The sequence below is a fragment of the Dermacentor variabilis genome, chromosome 9 (genome assembly GCF_050947875.1).
Source record: "Dermacentor variabilis isolate Ectoservices chromosome 9, ASM5094787v1, whole genome shotgun sequence".
Lineage (NCBI taxonomy): Eukaryota > Metazoa > Arthropoda > Arachnida > Ixodida > Ixodidae > Dermacentor > Dermacentor variabilis.
Genome location: NC_134576.1, coordinates 148,015,329 through 148,034,447, shown reverse-complemented (window position 1 = coordinate 148,034,447; position 19,119 = coordinate 148,015,329). Strand labels below are relative to the sequence as shown.

Below are 19,119 nucleotides of genomic sequence, written 5' to 3'. Positions count from 1 at the left end.
AGGTTACAGTGAGGACATCAGAAAATATTTTACTAATTTCCACAAACTGACCTCTGTTCTTAAGGTATGAACTTAGCCACTTAATGAGGTAACTAGAGGCCAATGCTTTATAGCTTGCAGATTAATTTTCCGTGCACAACTTTATTGAATGCTTTGAAGAAGTGTAATAACCAGTCTACTGTGCTTAGTAGCCCACAAGACCATGGACTGCCCAGAGATCCAAGTTGGTGCAAAACAGATTAACCAAGGACAGACATAGTGAAAATTGGGTGAAGTTCCCAAAGAAGGTTTATTTCATTAAAACAAAGAAAATTAAAAGATAAAATTATTTGTAGTTGCATAGAGAGTGACGCCACCGTGTATATGGGATGTGGTGCCAATATACACCATGAATTTGGCTGAGAAGTGCTTACAACCGCTGTTTGTGTTACACGGTTAAGATAGCTTACAAGTAAATTGTATAATTTGGCAAACATTACAGTTTTAGATTAGGGGATGCCGGGCATACATAAGAACCCAAATCGAGCACGAAAGGCCCACAATGGAGTTTTCATCCCCCAATGCTTGGGTGCTGCTGGCAGCCCCTGATCTAAATTCTCTATTGACTTTATGCACAAGCTTTCAACTAGAACATTGCAAGAGTCACAAGTGCCATACACAAGTCAATGATCATCATGAATGGTCATTTCCCAAATGCCAACATCATGGCAATAAAGATAGAAAAAATAACATGGTTTACACACTAAGAAAAGTTTGCACCCTTTGTGGTTTATCTTGTCCCCAAACAATAATTGTCATCTATCCTTACATTAATTCTGCATGCCCAGTACTTTCAGTTTGCAAATTGAATTAATGTTATCAGCGTGACATAGCATTCCCGATAGGAAATATTTGGAGACATCAGCTGATGTGATGCTTTTATCTAGAGCAGCCGCGAGAGACAGAGCCGACACACCCGGCGAACCAAAAGATGATGAGTAGTGTGTGCACATGAGAACATGCACAAATAGCACTCACACTAACTTTTCCCCCTCATGAAAGCAGTCAGCGATGTACGGCTTTAAGTGAGAGACATGGACAATTTCTGTGCTGCGGCAACGGTGGTCAGTAGTCAAGCTAACAGGAGTGACAGGATACAGCAGACATTCTTTGCAGAACGGTGCATTAACTAAGATAATCAAGAAACTTTTCACAGAGCCTTGGAGGGCAAGCAGGTGTCTACAGGAGAACATTGTCGCCTGCATTGAACGAATCCACGCAACGCGTTGCATACAATGAATTTCCTTTTGTCTTGAATGGTAGCGGGGTTGACACAGGCAATTCAAGCAGCAAACTTTTCTGGAAGGGACGCAGATGAAGCTGCAGGTGTTGAAAGGAAGGCAGTATTCAAGACAAAAGACGGTGCACGGAGTACACAAGAAAAAAGGGACTGTAATTAGTTGAGCACTGGGCGGCAGTATTATAAGCAAATGTGACGAAAGGAGGAATGGTGTCCCAGTTTGTGTGATCGAGTTGAACATACATGGAGATCATGTCTGACAAATTTCAATGAGAACGCTCAGCGAGACCATTTGTTTATGGATGATAAGCTGATGCGATATTATGGTGTTGAGAGGCCTGGAGGACTTCAGCAAGAACATGAGAAAAGAATGTCTTGCCACGGTCACTAAGGATGACACGAGGTGCACCATGATGCAAAATGATAGCGTGCAAAAAAAAAAAACCCTGTGACTTCGGAGGCAGCACCAGAGGGAACAGCTGCAGTCTCAGCGTAGCAAGTCAGATAGTCCATGGTGGTAACAATCCAGAGGCGACCGGTGGGTGTGAGTAGAAGGGGACCATACAAGTTTACGCCCACAAATTCAAAGGGGGCAGAAGGGCATGGCACAGGTTGCAAGGGGGCCGGCGGCAAGGGATGTCGAAAGTTTTCGGTGTTGGCATAATGCACAGAAGCCAACGTAAATGGCGACGATAGCGGAGAGGCAGGCCAGAAACAGTGAGTCATGATATGATCATAGGTTTTGTGAAATTCTAAGTGGCCAGCCGTCACATCATCGAAGAAAGCTTCCGAATTGTGATGTCAAAGTGAGGGACAACCAGGATCCATTGGTTACTGGAAGAATGGCAAAGTTGCCAAAATAATGCTCCATCTTAAAGTTTAAAACTTGAAAGTTGTCATCTTAAGCAGCTGTTGAGAGGGAGGGCTAAGCCAGTGAGCCGAACGATGATCATGTGGCATTATGAATCTGTATTTTGGAGCAAGACAAGGTCAGCAGACGCAAGAAAATCAACTGAGGTAATAAACTGTGCTGGGCTACCGGGCATATGCTTGGTCACTTGGCTGGACGGTGCAGAGATCAAAGGTGAAGCATTTGGTGACAGCTGACAGCACGACAAAGTGTTGGCACTATGATGTCTGCCCCTATACCTCACTGTGTAGCCATACAGCTGTAAAGGCAACACCCAACGGCCGAAGGGTCCGGAGAAATTTTTCAGATGACAGCCAACATAAAGCTTGACGGTCAGTCCCAATTGTTAAATGGTGGCCATATAGATAAGGGCGAAAGTTTTGTATTATGCAACCCCCAACTTGCTCTTCGGACACGAGATTCCGCTGAAGCAGGATAGCACCGATTCTATGGCCACTTGTACCAGCCTTTAGGATAGTACAGGCTGTTGGATCGAAATGGCAGAGCACTGGTTCTGAAGTGAAGCATTGCTTGACGTTCCAGAAGGTGGTTTCACAGCCACCTGACCAGACAAGACGCGCCCAAGGCCAGAAGATTGTGAAGAGGAGCTGCGATGATGGCGAAGTCACGGACAAAGCGACGAAAGTTGGATGCTAATCAGATATAGCTGCAGTTAAAGGTCTTTTAGTGTGATTTATTGAGGAAATTGAGCATGTAGGTGCAATGAATAATGCCAGAAGGGAGACCGACACAGGCAAGCGGGAAGCTTGAGGCATGCCTTGAAAGCAGAGATGAGGGAGAGCAACATAGCAAGGATGTGTAGCGTCCAGGAATGTAGGCATCAAATCAAAGGTTAATCTCTCTCACGTGTAGCACACCCACACCTTCCAGCTTGCTGATGCCAACAGCGGTAGCATGAAATATGGCCACAAATGCCACAGTAGAAGCAAAAGGGCACGAAGAACGCCATGGAGAGTAATACGGTGGTGCAGGGACCTTCACCGACATCAAAGCCAGATGGCAGAAACATCCCCATGCACAGGTGGAATTGGTGCACGAGGCCGTGAAGAAATATCGGCATACATTGTCATAGGAAGAGGCACAGGGGACTTAGCAGGTTCTGCACCTGTCATTGAGGCCAGTTTGTCTTTGATGATATCATGCAGGTAAGGAAGAGGGCAAACGGATGCAATAGTTGCGAGACTGGAAATGTGCCTGTGAATTTCTCTGATAATACTACATTTCAGTGCTAGAAACTCAGCATTGCCGATGAGGCATGTGCTGGAAGGCAAATGGAATAGAACGTGTCACGGTGCTGGCTTGTCGTGATGTCATAAACTCAGTTTGGGCTTTGAATGGCAAGAGCATTGAAGGCGATGGAGTTTATGCATTTCAGTATGTGGCAAACACGATCAGCCTCTGTCATGTCACTTTGCGTGTGACAACACAGAGCCAGGATGTCCTCAATGTATGATGTCATCTAGGATTCATTCACTTCATGTATATGCATCGCCAGTTTCCATTTCACTACTTCTGGGCATCCAGCAGATGTGCCAAATATCTGGCGCAGTTGCTGAGTGAATGCTGACCAATCAGGGAAGTCACATTCATGGTTGAGGAACCACGTTCTAACAACACCAATGAGGTACAATGCGACATTCTGTAGTGTATGCATGTCATCCCAATGGTTGAAAGAACTTACTGTCATAATTGTCGAGTCAGTCTTCGATATCTAAGGCCGGCAAATACTTGAGGTTCTCATTGCCTGGTGTTCACAGTTCAAGTAGGCCCAGCTAGCTGAGCAGAAGTTGGATGAGTCATTGTCCGTCACCAGTGGTTGACAAGTGCAAACGGCAACCGGAAGAGTGGAACAAACTAAACTTAGAAATATTGACGGTACAAATTCGCTTAAGAGTTTTGAAAAAAGGCTAGAATCACTAAATGTTTAATTTAGATTTCAGATTCCATGTGTTAAGTCGGGAGTTCCCCAAGGCAGTGTCTTGGGCCCCCTTGTATTCCTCTTACTTATAAATGACCTCCCGAATGAAATAGACATTTCCATCAGGCTCTTTGCAGATGACTGTATTATATACAATAAAATTGATACAGTAGGAGACCAGGCTAAATTACAAGCAAATTTACAGAAGATAAAGAAATGGCGTGATGAATGGCAAATGGTGCTAAATCTGTTAAAAACTGTAGTTATGACAGTCTCTAGAAAGTTAAATTTCTTATACTCTTATTTTATTAATAATCATGAACTTATAAGAGTTGATCAACAAAAGTATCTTGGCATGATTTTCACAAGTGATCTTCGCTGGAACCACCATATAATTACGTGCGTGCCAAGGCCAACAAGTCACTCTGGTGTCTGAGGCACAATTTACCATTCGCAACTCAAGAAACAAAACTTCTAGCTTATAAAACATTAATTAGACCTATAATTGAATATGCCAAGGTTGTTTGGGACTCTTACACTGCTATAAATATATTAAAAATCGAACGAATACAGCATCTGGCAGGCAGATTCATATTCAATAAATATTGGCGGACGGACTCCCCTTCTCAACTTTGTGTACAGGCAGACCTACCGACATTACAGGCTAGATCTAAACATGAAAGATTTAGATATATTTACCTAATAATTCATCATTATGTTCATATTAGGTATACAGACTTTTTGGAAATTCTTTCTGGTGAAACCACTAGACATCGTCATTCAATGTTTATTCGTCCACCTGTTATACATTCCGATTGTTTCAAGTATAGCTTTTTTCCAAGAGCTATCAAAGAATGGAACTCCCTGTCGGAAGAAGCAGTTTCATCCTCATCAATTGATTTTTTTGCAAAACACATTGGAAATATCCTAGTTTGTAAGTAATATACTTTACTTTGTGTCTTTGTTATCTTCAGCAGTTTATGCTGTTACCTCTTGGTGTTAATATTTTAATTTATTGTCCCTTCTTGTGTTTCAATGTACAATTTTCTATGTACAAAATATGTGATTTATAATTGTTCATATTCCTCTCCTGCTATAGCCCTGTGTAAGGGCTGGCAGTATCTGTAAATAAAATAAATAAATAAATAAAATTTCCGTTTTTAATTTTCATAAAGAGTTGTACTACACTGTTTCTAAGCTGCTGCTTTTTTTACATTGTATGCTGTTTATATATTTGCTTTCAGTTTGCATTGTGCTGCTTGCATTATGCTGTATATATATTTGCTCTTTGTGTTGTGAATTGGCCCACCTTGTAACAGCCTGAAAAGGCTCACAGTACTGAAAATAAATAAGTGAATAAACAAATAAGAGGGTGTTGGAATTGAGCCAGCCTCCTCCTACTTAGACATCGGCCAACGTGGAGCTTCCGTTCTAGAGCAGCTGCACGAGACAGAGCCGATTCGAACAGCAAGACAAAAGATGAGTAGTGCAATTAAACATTGATATAACGAAGTCAGTAAAATTGGCAATTGCATCGTTACATAAAAATTTCTTTATAATGAAATTTGATCTTCTATGCAAATAAGTGCAGCAAAATAAGGAGCAGCAAAATTTTCTGGATCATCAGGCTTTCGGAAAAAGCAAGTTTGAGAAAATAATTTCGCTGAATTTGATAGCTGGCGGCGAAAAATACAATTCCATGACACGTTGACGGTATCTTCACATTGGCGGTACGAGGCAAAGCCAGCCACACTTTCACGTCCACTCTACCCCCACGGCTGATAATGTTGCCCGCAGAGGGACAAGGTTGTCATGCAAAGCACCGGGAGCAGGGAGTGAAAACTTCCTCTGCTTCTAGCTTCAACACATATCTGAAACTCAAGATTATGCAACCTCCAGCACTAAACACATGGGAAGACAGCGCATGATGCCACACCGCCTCAGTTTGCGCAGCAGCGGCCGTGCTAGAAAAGGAGACATGCACGAACCCAGCCTCCACTCAGCCACCATCCATAGCATTACAGTGAGCTCGCTTTCCTTCACCCTTTCCCCTTGCTAATGCGGGAAGACGGCACTCATCAAACCATCATCCTTCGCGGCTCACTCTTGCATGCTTTCACTCACACCTAAAGCATACAGCATGTGGGGAGTGATAGGATCTAATCACACCTGGAGTTTATATGGAACATGACACTGCTCCATCTCAGTGGTCGCTCTCAGACGCGCAGGGCACAATTTGAGAGTTTCGTTCACAAGCAGCTGCACGTAATTCAAGCATTTCAACATCTGCGTCCATGGAAGTTTCCATTCATTGTCTTGGTATACCTTCATGGGGGCAGCGAAATTTTGTTGCACTCAAATCGCTTATAAACACACTTCATTATATTGAGGTTCAATATAGTGATAGAAAAAATTTATAAAAAGTTAAATACTTTATTATAGCGAAAATTTTGCTACATTATGGTTTAACTGTAATTACAGATGATGATGATGGGCACAAACAGCGTTCACAATAGTAAGAACTAGTCAGAAAAAGTTTTCAAGAAAGAAAACACAAGCAAGACAGACGATGATTGCTGTTTGGGGACTATATACACCCCAAAGGGTATTAACTTTTTTTAGAGTGCACAAAGTATCCATAGGAAGTGGAAGTTCTTTACATTACAAACAACAGACTGATTGCAGACATACGAGACAAAAAAAGTGCCAGTATACATCAGATTGTAAAGATATCACCACACATGTATAAATCCCTAGATGCACAATTTCACTTACAAAGAGAAACAGCTTGTTATGCCTGTTCCATATGCCTGCAATTTCGCATTGACATTTCACATGCACCGATTCCGGTGGCTGCGAATTTTGCATTTGCAAGCACCCAGCGGAATAAGGCTGAATTGTTCTTCGGACACACTTATTCAGACTGCGTCTTTGAAAACAACGCGAGACTTTATGAAAAGCTTTCCATTTTTTAACTCGTTACTCAATCAAAACAAAAACAAAGCAGGCAGGTCACTGTGACATGTCTGATGATCAGCACTGTTATTGGTTCCCCCACCATGTCGCATGTGTGAATTCACAGAAAAGTTCAGCACCTCCAAACATCAAAAATCACAAGCACGAAGGGGCCAACAGTACATTTGCCGCATCTGCAAATCCAAGAGGTAAAAGCAGGCAATATCAAGGTACGTAAAACGGACTTTACTCTCCCCAATTTGTTTGCTGCACAAACTACACTGCTTGAATATGCAAGCAGTGCTTCAGATAGCCAGCTCTAGCTGTTCTCTTCAACCACAACTCGTCTTCAGCTAGGGCAATAATTTCTATCCAAGAGAGTACTGCATTTAGCAACATCATGGGACAATATCCCTTCAGCAGCACCTTAAAATGAGTCATGCAGTACAAACATTTTCAATGAAAGCTTCTCCAACGCTGCCACAATATCTGCTGAAGTCAAGCAATCACAAACAAACAAATGCTTACACCCCTCCTCAAAACACAAGTGTAAACAATGGAAATGTGCATAAAAATCAATATGTTGACTAAGTCCTTATGAACACTTCAAAGCTTTATAACTTGGCACATTTCTCCATTCGAGGAAATGGCAGACGCACTTGCCACTCAACACAGAGCTGTAATTGCAGGTCTACGCATGACTTCAGGAGTTGCCTTCCTGCAATCATTACCGAGAGCTCTGTTTGCAATGGCATAGGCGGCACTGTCTTGCCAGTCAGCTCGAAGCGCTGCTTCACGACCAACCAAGACGGTTCTGCCACGTCTTTATTGAAAATTTCTATTTCCTGCTGTGGACAGCCCGGCACTCTGCAGCAGGTCTCGGCAAGTAAATGATCCTCATCAACTAGAGCAGACAATGTGACTTGAACATTGTCTGCATTCTGATGGTTCGTGTCCATCCTAGCTACTTTCTGCATGATAACAATGCTTACGTCATTCATGCAGGTTGATGTGCGGACAGGAGAGCTACTGCAGGTTCTTTTATCAATGAAGCCATCAACAAAAGATGAGTCCCTGCTGCCCGCCTCAGAGTCTGAAGACATATCACAAGTTGAGGCTTCATTGGCTGTCAAAGAGAGGCTTGACATTGAGTGACTCAGATTTTTCTCCATGGTGAGAGAGTTTTCACTAGTGACAGCAGATGTCTCCAGGAAAAACCCAAGAACTTTCTCGGGATTGTTGGCCAGACTGTTCGAAATTTTCAGGAGGCGTTGGGCTATGTTTGTTCTTGTGACGTCTCTCATGTCTTGAATTAGACTCGCATTGTTGTCAAAGAGAGAACAAATACCTGGCCCAGAAGGATGCAACATCGCATGGAGCCTCTTAAGTACCTGTGTGTGAAGAGCACATAAGATAAGGCATTCATTAATTAGGAAGTAGCTTGCAAAATATGTGAAATTGTAATTCTTGCCACAACATTACAAACCTGCAAGCAGCTGTTCAGTATTATGTGCCATGCCAATGGCTGCATCACTGGAATTCATATTTAGGAGGATTGCTAGATAAGCCTACTTGGCTTCAAAGCAGCTATTCTTATGGGATTTTTTCATGAGGGAGGAAGATGGACACAGTTTCGACTATCAGCTGAGGTTTTTAGTGAGATCACTCAAATATACATATACTCAAACAAACACCTGGCAAGAAAGGCAAAGGCAACAGTAAATGGTACAATAGTGCGCCATGCAAAAGTATGGCGCCCTAACCTTTACTTTTTACACCCGACTACTGTTCATTTGATCTTGACAGGAACCACGGGATTGACTAAGTGTAATATTAAAAGCAAACACAGAAAAAGCTTCCTAACACACCATTGCTTCATTTGGCAGTAGTAGTTGCTTTCTTCTAACACATACATAGATTTTTATGAGTTCAAAGAAAAAAGTAATGTACACCTAAATCTAGCATGCACCTGATCTTACAAAAACTTTTTTTTCAATTAGAATGTAGCGTGTCTTTGATTTTGGCATTAAAGAATACTAAACTTGCCGACATAATGGCAATTTATATGCACTTATTGTCCATCATTGTCACTTTCAGACAGCTCTTTATTGCTGCCAATAGATCACAACATTTCCTCTTCTGTGTGATATTCCACATTTCTCGAATGACAATGCAACAATTGCGCAAATAGGATAGCATCCTACGCCTACCCTAATCACTTCATCAGTTACTGCGACAGAAGTTAAGAGCTGAAAAGTGAGTTTGCCTTGTCCGTCCATCCATCCATTCATTCATTTTGTCGCACTGATGACTGTTATCGTCATCGATGAAACACAACGAAGATTTGTGGTCATCGTCCGGTACCCTTGCCATCCCCAGTATCACCATTGCCACAGCGTGAAGAAAAATAAAACTGCTCCAGGAGCAGTTCTACTGGAATTCGAGCCCATCCCAGTGAAGAAATATGCATTTTGTGAGACGAGGGCTCCAACAACAGAGCTGTCGCCCAATGGTGCTGGGCAATTGCGGCAGGGTTTTGCGCTCTGCACAAGCTCTGAGAACAGTGGCATTTGTGCATGTATTTCAGTGGCCACAATTAAAGATAATGTACTGGAGTGATTACATTGCATAGAAATTGTTCTTGACAAAATGGCAGTGTGTTTGCGAGCAATTCTTTGTTGTCATGCTCATGAAACCAGCGTTAAGCAGTACAAAGAGGCATACATGAGGAAGATGATAAGCCTCAAACATGGCACATACCCGCAATAGAGGATGAGCCAAGAATGAGATTGTTGAAAACAATGTCAAAAGCATCGACGTCAGTGCTAACGACAACACCATACAATTTACACAGCAGTTCACAGTATTTAGAGGCACGAAGTACCTATATAGCGGTGTTGCAGAGTTATCACTCCAGAATTCGAATGACTCCTGAATAATTCCATATTTTCGTGACCCAGCAGTGGTATGGGAATGGAATTAAGCGCCTTTTGCCTGGAATGGAATGGGAATGGAATCATGTCTTCCGAAAATTGAGCACTTTTTTATTTACACGCTGGTTTTTGTCAGAATATGCCGAAGAAGCACACAGCCCACATTCAAACGTTAGTAAGTTAGAGCCTCGAATTTAACAATAAGGCAGTATTTTTAAAATGGCTTGGCTGATTACAAGCACTGTACATTAATGAGCAACATGCCTACAACAATTCAATCCTTATAAACTGCGTTGCTCAGAAGTTTGTCTCAATTTCTTGTGCAACCTCGGCGCTATGCCGTTGGTATCCATAATGCGAAATTACAGCGGCGGCATACTACCCCCCCCCACTCCTCCTCTTCGCATCTCGTTACGCCTTGTGATATTTCTTTACCTCGGCGGCACATTCGCCCAGGCCACCTGCTGTCTCCTCACCCTTCACTTCTTTCATATTAGAAAAAGCGCTTCTCTAAGGTATGATGCATATTGACGCTGGCGTGGTGCTTGTGTTCACTGCAAGCTTTCACATCCCAGCTTGTGTGCCATCTCACCTCGTACTCCTCACCTGCCCCCCCCCCCCCCCAACCCTTTTGCAATACTGTTCCCCCTGTCTAGACACATGAACACCTTTGCCCAAAACTTTGTCAGCGAAGGTCTGCAGGCTAGCACAGCACACAGTTGTACACAATGAACTGTGCTCCTCTCCCTCCATACAGAGATAGAGAGAATAAAGTTTTGAAAGCATTGGTTTGGGAAGCCAGCCCAAGTAGGAGAGCCCAAGTAACTGTGGCCATGGCGGTGCCTCCCCAAGCCCTGACGTGACAATTCGTGCCAAAGAAAACCCACTTTCGCTCTGTTCTATGGGGGGGGGGGGGGGAGGGCAAGAGGGGTCCGCATGGCGTCAACGCTGCGCTGGTGCCTGTTGGTGGCTAGAGAAGCCCAACAGTTCATTTAGTAGCTTGCTCATACTGTGTATGCTAGACAATGCTTCGAAGCATCCCCTTCGGCTTTCTGTGCTACCACCCCCACCCTCCTTTCCAGCCTTCTATTGCAAATAAAAAGCGCTCTGATAACACACTGCCACACTGGCTCCTGCACCCAGCGGCTCATGCACACAGTAAGGCTGCCAACATGGCACACAGGAAAACTTTTTTTTTAAATTACTCGCGAAGAAAAGAAACAAGCTGCACGCTTTAAGCTTTGCTCTGAAACTGTACACGCTGTAGTCGAAGTTTCATCTAATTTCATTCGGCACCTAAAATGAAAGCACAAACGTGAGTACACGAAACAAGAGAGAGGGGTGGCAAGCCAGCCGAAGATAACATCGGCCTTCACTGCTGGGAGCAGCTCTGTGCCTGTTCATCGAAACACTGCTCTTCACAACGCCATAATCAACATGATTTGCACTGACATGGAGCTCATTCATGTTGTCGAGAGGGAGGGATTCAAACAATTCATAACAGTAAGTTTGACAATATTATAAGCCGCCTTTCATCAAAGTAACTGCTTCGTATACTTTCAAATTCAGGCCGCTGTCCCGGGCTACAAGTTGCCATCGTGGGATGACCTCTGAGAGAAGTCCCTGCCTGGGGAAGTGTCAGTGCTGCAGAGTCTGCAGAGCTGATACTTTCCAGGCAGGAACTTAAGCAAAGGGACACTTCTTTGCAAAGAGGTGGCTAAAGGCCTACAGCGTAGCCGGCAGAAGCAATTCGCAAGCATGCAGACTGACTCTGCTTTTTTGATGGGTGCCCTCCTAGACCCAAGGTTTAAGTCTTCTTGGTGTTCAGTTGCAACAGCCGAGCAGATGTGTTCTGCTGTGCTGGGGAGGGGGCCTCTTTTGTTAAGGCAAGACAGCGCCAGCACCGTCGCAAATGCAGACTCTGAAGCAGGACCAAGCAGACCGATGTTCAAAAACATCAGGCAAAATGAAAATGCCCATCACGAAAATATGCCTGCATCCATTGCAGGAGAAATTCCTCTTTACCTTACAGAGCAAACTTGCGCAGACATGGTTAGCCCCTGACCACGGAGCAAGAAACATTTAGGAGAGGAAACTCCGCTGTCTGCGGCGACCAGAAAAGGTCACAAGCCCGCGGAGCCGTTATCGTGCTGGCGGCCTGGAAAGAAATTACCGCCGTTGAGAGCGCGCCGGTGCCCGGGCGCTGCATTTTTTTTTAGCTGCGGCTTCTACGACGCGCCGCATGGCGCCGCCACTGTATATGGCCCCGTCGGCGCATACAACAATTGTGACTTTATCTGGTCGCCCGCGCTCGCTTGCGCTGACGGGAGTTTCACCTCCTAAATGTCTTACTCTGTGCCCCTGACCTATTGGAAAGTGAACACTAGCTGCATTCCCTTGCTTTCTCACCACTCAAGGGCAGTTTTCACAGTGAATGTGACGTCAGGTGATGTGGAATGAGTTTTCTACAGCAGCCTTCGTAATGACAGTGAAGCGAAATCAGCTGTCAAGCACCTCTTTCGAGCAGCTCACGTTTGCGAGGTGCAAAGCATAGTTAGGTAAAAGGCAATTGCCTTATCTCACTTTTTTTGTTTTTAGAACTAACTGTTGAAGCAGCCGTCATTTACCAGGGTGTCTACCAAGTTTACATTTCCAAATTCCCTGAGTTTTCCAGGTTTTCCCTGAGCGGCTTTGCAAAATTCCCTGACTGACACAGAACTTTGTTTTATGTCAAGACAGGCTGACACCTTGTTGCCTGATGCTGTCACACTCTAGTAATCATGCTAAAAGATAAACGAATCGACTTAATCTAGTTTGAATAATAAGGAGTAGCATTTATTTTATTCAAAAAAGAAATATGAAGGGAGGGGTTAGTAAAGTGCACAGTGAAAAAAATACCTTTAAAAAAGTTAGTAAGACTCATTGCTAATCGGATTGAACATTATCAAATACGAATAAAAAGGAGATCCATGTGGAAATAAATATTTTCGAATACCCCCTTCAGTCACGAATTATGAATGACTGTTTATACATGTGTGAAATATAGATATTGCTTGAGACTCCACTGAAAGGAACAAAATGACTAATAGCATCTTATTATGAGTCATTGTAAATACAGAGTAAATAAATATTTGAATAACTTAAAGTCAGTCATGCTACGTTTCTTCATAAAAATGATTAAATCCCCTGCATGAATTACAAGCACAAGTTATTTATTGGCTTCAAGCATGTCAAGAAACAAAAAATTTATACGTTTCGAGGTTGATACCGACATGCTCCACGTCAAACGTCACTTAAAACATGGTAGTGCCTTCACCAAAAGCAGTGCTCTGTAGTGATGCATGTTGCTTTGAAGTAAAATGGAAGTAATTTAGGTTATCAGAATGTTCAATAAGGTTAATGTTTGTGCTCTATTCCTTACTACCACTGCACAGAAATGGCAAAAATAAGGCGCGTCCACAAATGTGGACAGCGTGACCTAAGGGGATGTGAGCCATTTTTATCAACTGATAGCAAGCTCATTGGTATGAGGCCCGAACTTTGTCGCAAGTGAGATTCTCTCTCAACAGCTGGTGGGTCAACCTCAACTGTCCTGACATATTCTCATCCTGCGCACAACGCCTCAGTGTTGCGTTTCACTGCTTTAAAGAGTTTATTTTGCTTTGGATGAGGGACACCTGCATCTCGGCGTTGGTCAACACTCAAGCTCCTTAAAAAAAGCAGCAGCACGCTTCTTTTCCTGTTCATTCCTCAATGCATAAGTCCTTTGTGTTCACATCCTCCTTCCACCGTACGTTCGTCCCACGGACCATTTGAAGGATCCTCTTGGTCAGTTTTACAGTCAAAGTCCGACTCTTCGGTTTCCCTAGAGGCCGTGAAAACTTCCGAAAAATCAGGCAGTTCGAAAAAAATGAATGCGTGACTTTTACTGCCCTTAAGGGCTCAAAGCGCCACAGGCACATCCGAAAAGGCCTCCCAGTACACTTATTAGGCATATAGGTGCTCGTACTGTAACAGGAGATGGCGAATAGACGCGTGTACAATTAAGGAATACATACTGTGTCCCATGACAACTGCCCCTTCCTATGCTTTTTATGCTTCGCTGCAATACTTTTGCGTATGCTTCAGCACGCGCCATTGCTGCATTGAAGCCAAGCTGACTTTCGAGACACGGCATTCTGCAACGCGCCGTGCTTTCCGAGCTTTGAAGCCAATCGTGAGGACCACAAAAGCGGAATCGGTGCCGTCCGTCGCTGACAGTGGCGAATTCTTTTAATGAAAAACATGGCACTGAATGGCAAGAAGCTTAATAGCGAACGTCGAAGTACCGGCCTAGCGTTGCCGCGGTAGTGGCTACAGCTGCCAGTGGATCTGCGTCCGAGAGCGCCGGTTCAAGTCAGCAAGGTAATCAAAACGGCGGCAATGGTGGCTTTGATTAATGCCATTTCGGACCTGCGGTCATGGCAAAAAGTCCGGAAAGTCGGACGGCGAAGCGTTCTTGCGTCCGAAATTTCAGACGTTCTGATACATTGACCCCATGGGGTACGTGGTCGCACCGCGAAGCTGTGAGTCCGGAAAGTCGGTCGTTGATTGCACACTGGAAACTCCTCCAGCCGATGACATGGCATCAAAAGACGATACATTACGATCCCTCTGTTACTCGAGCCAGCACCACTCGATTTCAATAAAATTACAGTTAATTTTCCCTTATAGAAACACAAATTCCCTGAGTTTTCCCTGAGTATTTCCATACGATTCAAGATCCCTGGGAATTCCTGGTTTTCCGGTTGGTAGACACCCTGTTTACACTTCAGGTTTTCAAAACTAAATGGCGAAGCTCCTATTTAGCTCACAACATTTTGTTGCAAAATTTCGATGAATAAAACCAAAATAAAGCTTCTTTTTGCATCTTTCACTGCTTGCGACCTTTATAGCAGCACTTAAAAATCACGAGGACACCCAAGCAAAAATATGCTATGTCGTCATTTTATCATTAACACATTTGAGCTTAAACAATACTAAACCTCGCAAGCCGTAACAACATGCCGACTATTCAAATATTATAGGTAGCGGGAGAACTGCCCCGGCTGGATTTAGTAGGGTGGTTGTACTGCACGAGATATTTCACCAAGCTACTATCCCTCGACCTTGGTAACGTGTTTTGCGTATTTTTGCAGTTGTTAACACGTCTGATGATGACATCAGCTTTATGATGCGTTCATCAGTAACTCGATAAAACTACCAAGATGCCTTTGCTACGTTGAGGAATTACAGGAATGGAATTCAACTGCCTGGCCACTCCCAGAGTTAGAATGGGCTAAGTTTTTTCATTCAAAGGAATGGAATTACGGCAAGTTATAATTCCCCGGAATGGAATTGGAATGGAATGGGGAGCACCCATTTCGCAACACTGCTATATAGTAGTACTGCAAATGTGCAGAAGAAATGAAATCGCTCATATCTTATCGGCACTGCATCACTTCGCTTATGACATCAGCTGTACAAGTTTTAGTCTCGTAGTCTATTTGAAAGTTCCAGGTGGGACACTCAAGATGAGTCGTCAGGACTTAAAGGCCAACTGTAACAAAATTTTGACCACATAAAAAACCTAGTTTCAGATAATTTGTACGTGTAGTAGCCCCCGTGCTAAATCATACGTTTGAAATACAGGTCAATCCATCACAAACAGCTTGCAAAAATAGATTTTTCCTACCAAAACTGAAAAAAAAAAGACGCTTATACATTATCGCCCAGCGGAAGTGACGTACAGTGAAGAATATGGAGAAGCAGCGCCCATGCTGTCTGCTTTCCTTGCTTGTATTCCATTCTGGCGTAATGTGAAATATTCTCCGAGTCAAGCCGGTTTTCTCTATGTGGTAGTCTATGTTCAACAGCAAGGCCTCAATGCGTTCTCCCTCCGCTCCAAGAAGAGCGCATTGAAGTGACCAAGCTAAAGGTGCTGTATAGTCCGGCTTAACACGGACGCGATCCATACGTGGTGCAGTTGTGTTACATCGGCGAAAATTGGACGCCCTACAGTGTAGTGTGGCTGTTGCAGAAATAAAACATGTCCTATCGCACGCCAGAGCAGCTGCAACAGGGTGCATCACGCGGTAGCTTGGCTGACCAGCAGCGTGCTATTCGGGTTTACTGAAGCGAGCGTGCTGCGTTTGTGCCTTTGGCTAACAAAGCAGCACTCACTCGCTGCCCACTAGTCCGCTAGAGCTGCGGCAACAACTGATTGCTGCACTGCTGCGAGTCAGGTTTAAAGCGCAGGATAAAATTTTTGTAATTTTAGTGTCTCGTGCATAACGTATCCGTTTTCACCGGCCGCTGCTTGGCACGCTAGAAGTGCCCGACTTGTCGACCGATCAAACAACTAGCGCCACCTGTAGTAAAGTATGATAAGTAATTGAGGCTTGGCATGGCAGGGCCAGAGGAGCTCGGCTTGGTGCAAAGTTGTGCATAAACTCACGGCCAGACAGGCTGGACCGCGGTCGTGATAAAACCCCATAAAACTTCACCCTTTTTGCTCTGGTGGCATTGCATTCCTGCATGGCTTACCACTGCATCTACATCATGGCTGCCGCATTGCGTTCTCCTTCATGACAAATGCAGCATGCGGTTCCCACTCGTTTCTGGCACTGTGTCAGAAAGGATTTCGTTCATCTACTTTGATGCGTCCAATGTAGAGACGCATGAAATATCTTGATAATGCACTACCAGAAATGATTGCTTGAGAATATCGCCCTTGAATACAATTTTACTTTGAATGTTACCTTTGGTTTTCATGCGCGATCATGGCATATTGTGTTGTAGTCACACCGAGAAAGCGCTTGCCAAGCAGATTTTGATGTGCAAGTGAGTGCGCTGTTGAAATGTAGCTTCTGCAGCTTAGTCAACTGCAATTTACATGTTTTGTGCACGTTTGCTGGTCTGCGTTGCAATTGCCTGCTATGCCGCGCTGCATGTTTTCGCTGTGAAAGCTGGGACGGCGAAGATGTGTTCGACTTTCCTCTACTCAGCATTGTGTACTGCACAGCCATTGCTCGTGCCCGAGCATGTATTCGAGCACCCGACGGCCACACAACGCATCGGCCTTCTTGCAACAGCTCAAATCATGAGTGCAACAGGGAGAATGCATGCTGGGAGAAACGCTCATAAATTTACAAATGATGAGCGAGCAATGTGCCTGGCTGCCCAGACACAACATGACACAACCGAGAGATCAGCAGTTGCATACTGTTCTATTCACCATATCCGCATCGCTACCGCTTTGCTGCCAAGTGCACGCGCCGTCTGCATAGGCGCTATTTAATAGCTGCTAATAACAAAATTAAGCAATTACCAGCCCTGCGGCTTTGCCAAGATTACTTGGAGAGTATACGCTAGGAATTTATAGCCAATTTAGCCCAAGTGAAATTTTGTCGCAGTTGCCCTTTAAAAGCATGAAGTCTCTAACAGAGCAACTGTCTCTTCACCTGTGGCCTAAATATTAATTTACGCAAAAAACTTAATACAAAAAATAGTTTAAGGACGCTTCAAATTTGAAGGTCATCTGAAATACCATGATGCAGTCACATCAAACATCAAGCACGTAGGTGTTTGGATGGCAGTTGCCCTGCTGCATGATGGAAATAAAGAAATGCTACTGTTTCATATAAAACAGACAAAAATAAACGAGATGTTTTGAGATTACTTGAATCATATACATTTAGATAAAATCTTTGTAAAAAAAGATTAGCATAAGCATTTGGGCTGAATGATTATGAATAAGAAGTCCCATAAAGCTATGTATTTAAACGAGATAAATATAGCCTACTTAGACAATGGGAGTCTCAGAATACTTAAAGGGACACTAAAGGCAAATACGAAGTTGACGTGGACTGTTTAAGTACCATTCCAGAAACCTTGCAATGCTTGTTTCATGCCAAGAAAAGACTTAGTTTGCAAGAAAATTGCATCTGAAGAGTCCGAATACCGTTTTCGAAATTCAAATCTCCCGCCATCTAACCGAGGGAGTGGTGACGTCACATACGCCATCGCTACCCTTTGCTGCCACCGATGAGTAAAACGGCGCCCGACAGATGGCGGTACCAAGCCAAGACAGAGCGGCAAATTCGCCGCTGCAGCTGCTTTTTGGTCAAGTGGCATAGACCGTTCAGGCGTCCCGCGTCATCTCATGGAAGTTGAATTCTTCGCTACTTGCAGTTTGTGCGAGTTTTGTGAGCCAGCAAAACCAGCGCAGCACTACGCCATAACGAAACTACTGAAATGTGAAAGCGCGAGCAGCGTGGAGTCGAGCGAAAACGAAACCTTTCAATTGCCCATGTCATTGTCAGGGTTATTTCAATGAGTTCTTTTTTCTAAAAGTAAAATAGAACTGGACAAGTAGCATTTTATTTCGCCTTATAATACAATACAAGCATGTTTTGTCCAACGAGTGGCTGAGTACTAGTGACAGAATTTAACTGAGGAATGCTTTCGTCTTTGGGCAAGTACTTGAATGTCCCCGGGGAGTCTCTAATAATGTCCTGCATTTACCTCAATTTCTCGATTATTAAGGCTCTATTCGCGATAATATTGACATCTTAGAGATTCTTGAACACTAATCTATCACTTTACCTGGACTTAATGTTTGCCTTTAGTGTCCCTTTATGTGTACCCATGGACATAAGATTTTCACATGCGTAACTATGTCATTCAGAAAGGAGGTTGTATATATCACAAAACAGAAAAGGTCAGAAGTTTTCTATTCCTTAGTACCCTTTTTGTAATATCAGAAACTCTACTTACCATTCGATTGTTATAATAAATATTAATTTTTTCATTGTTACTTTAAATTACAGTCAACCTCAGAGTTTTCGAACTCCCTCGGGACCAGGAAGATGTCAAAAAAAAAAAAAAACGCATGTCTAATTGCCCTCAAGGGCTTAAATTGGCATAGCCACATCCGAATCAGATTTAAAAGCCTGCCAGTACATTGATTAGGCATCTCGGTGCTCGTACTGCGACATGAGATGGCAGTTGCGCACGTGTGTAACTAAGGAACACATTTTCAGTGGCCCCTTTGCACTCTAGGTATGCTTTGCCACCATACATT

General features: G+C 43.6%; 1 protein-coding gene across 16 annotated transcripts in view; it reads right to left on the bottom strand.

The window, feature by feature from the left end:
• LOC142557808 (cyclic GMP-AMP synthase-like receptor) overlaps positions 1 to 19,119 on the bottom strand; it is a 221,676-nt gene that overhangs the window by 153 nt on the left and 202,404 nt on the right. For 11 of the 16 annotated variants that reach the window (XM_075669945.1, XM_075669941.1, XM_075669943.1 and 8 more), the window contains one exon: positions 253 to 8,474. The exons of 1 other annotated variant lie outside the window; for it this stretch is intronic. In XM_075669945.1, the coding sequence (XP_075526060.1) occupies positions 7,698 to 8,474 (777 nt within the window). In that variant the 3' untranslated portion in view covers positions 253 to 7,697. Of the gene's footprint in view, positions 1 to 252; positions 8,475 to 9,961; positions 10,078 to 19,119 lie in introns of those variants that run through there. 4 more of the 16 variants (XR_012822848.1, XM_075669950.1, XR_012822850.1 and 1 more) reach the window with 4 other exon arrangements.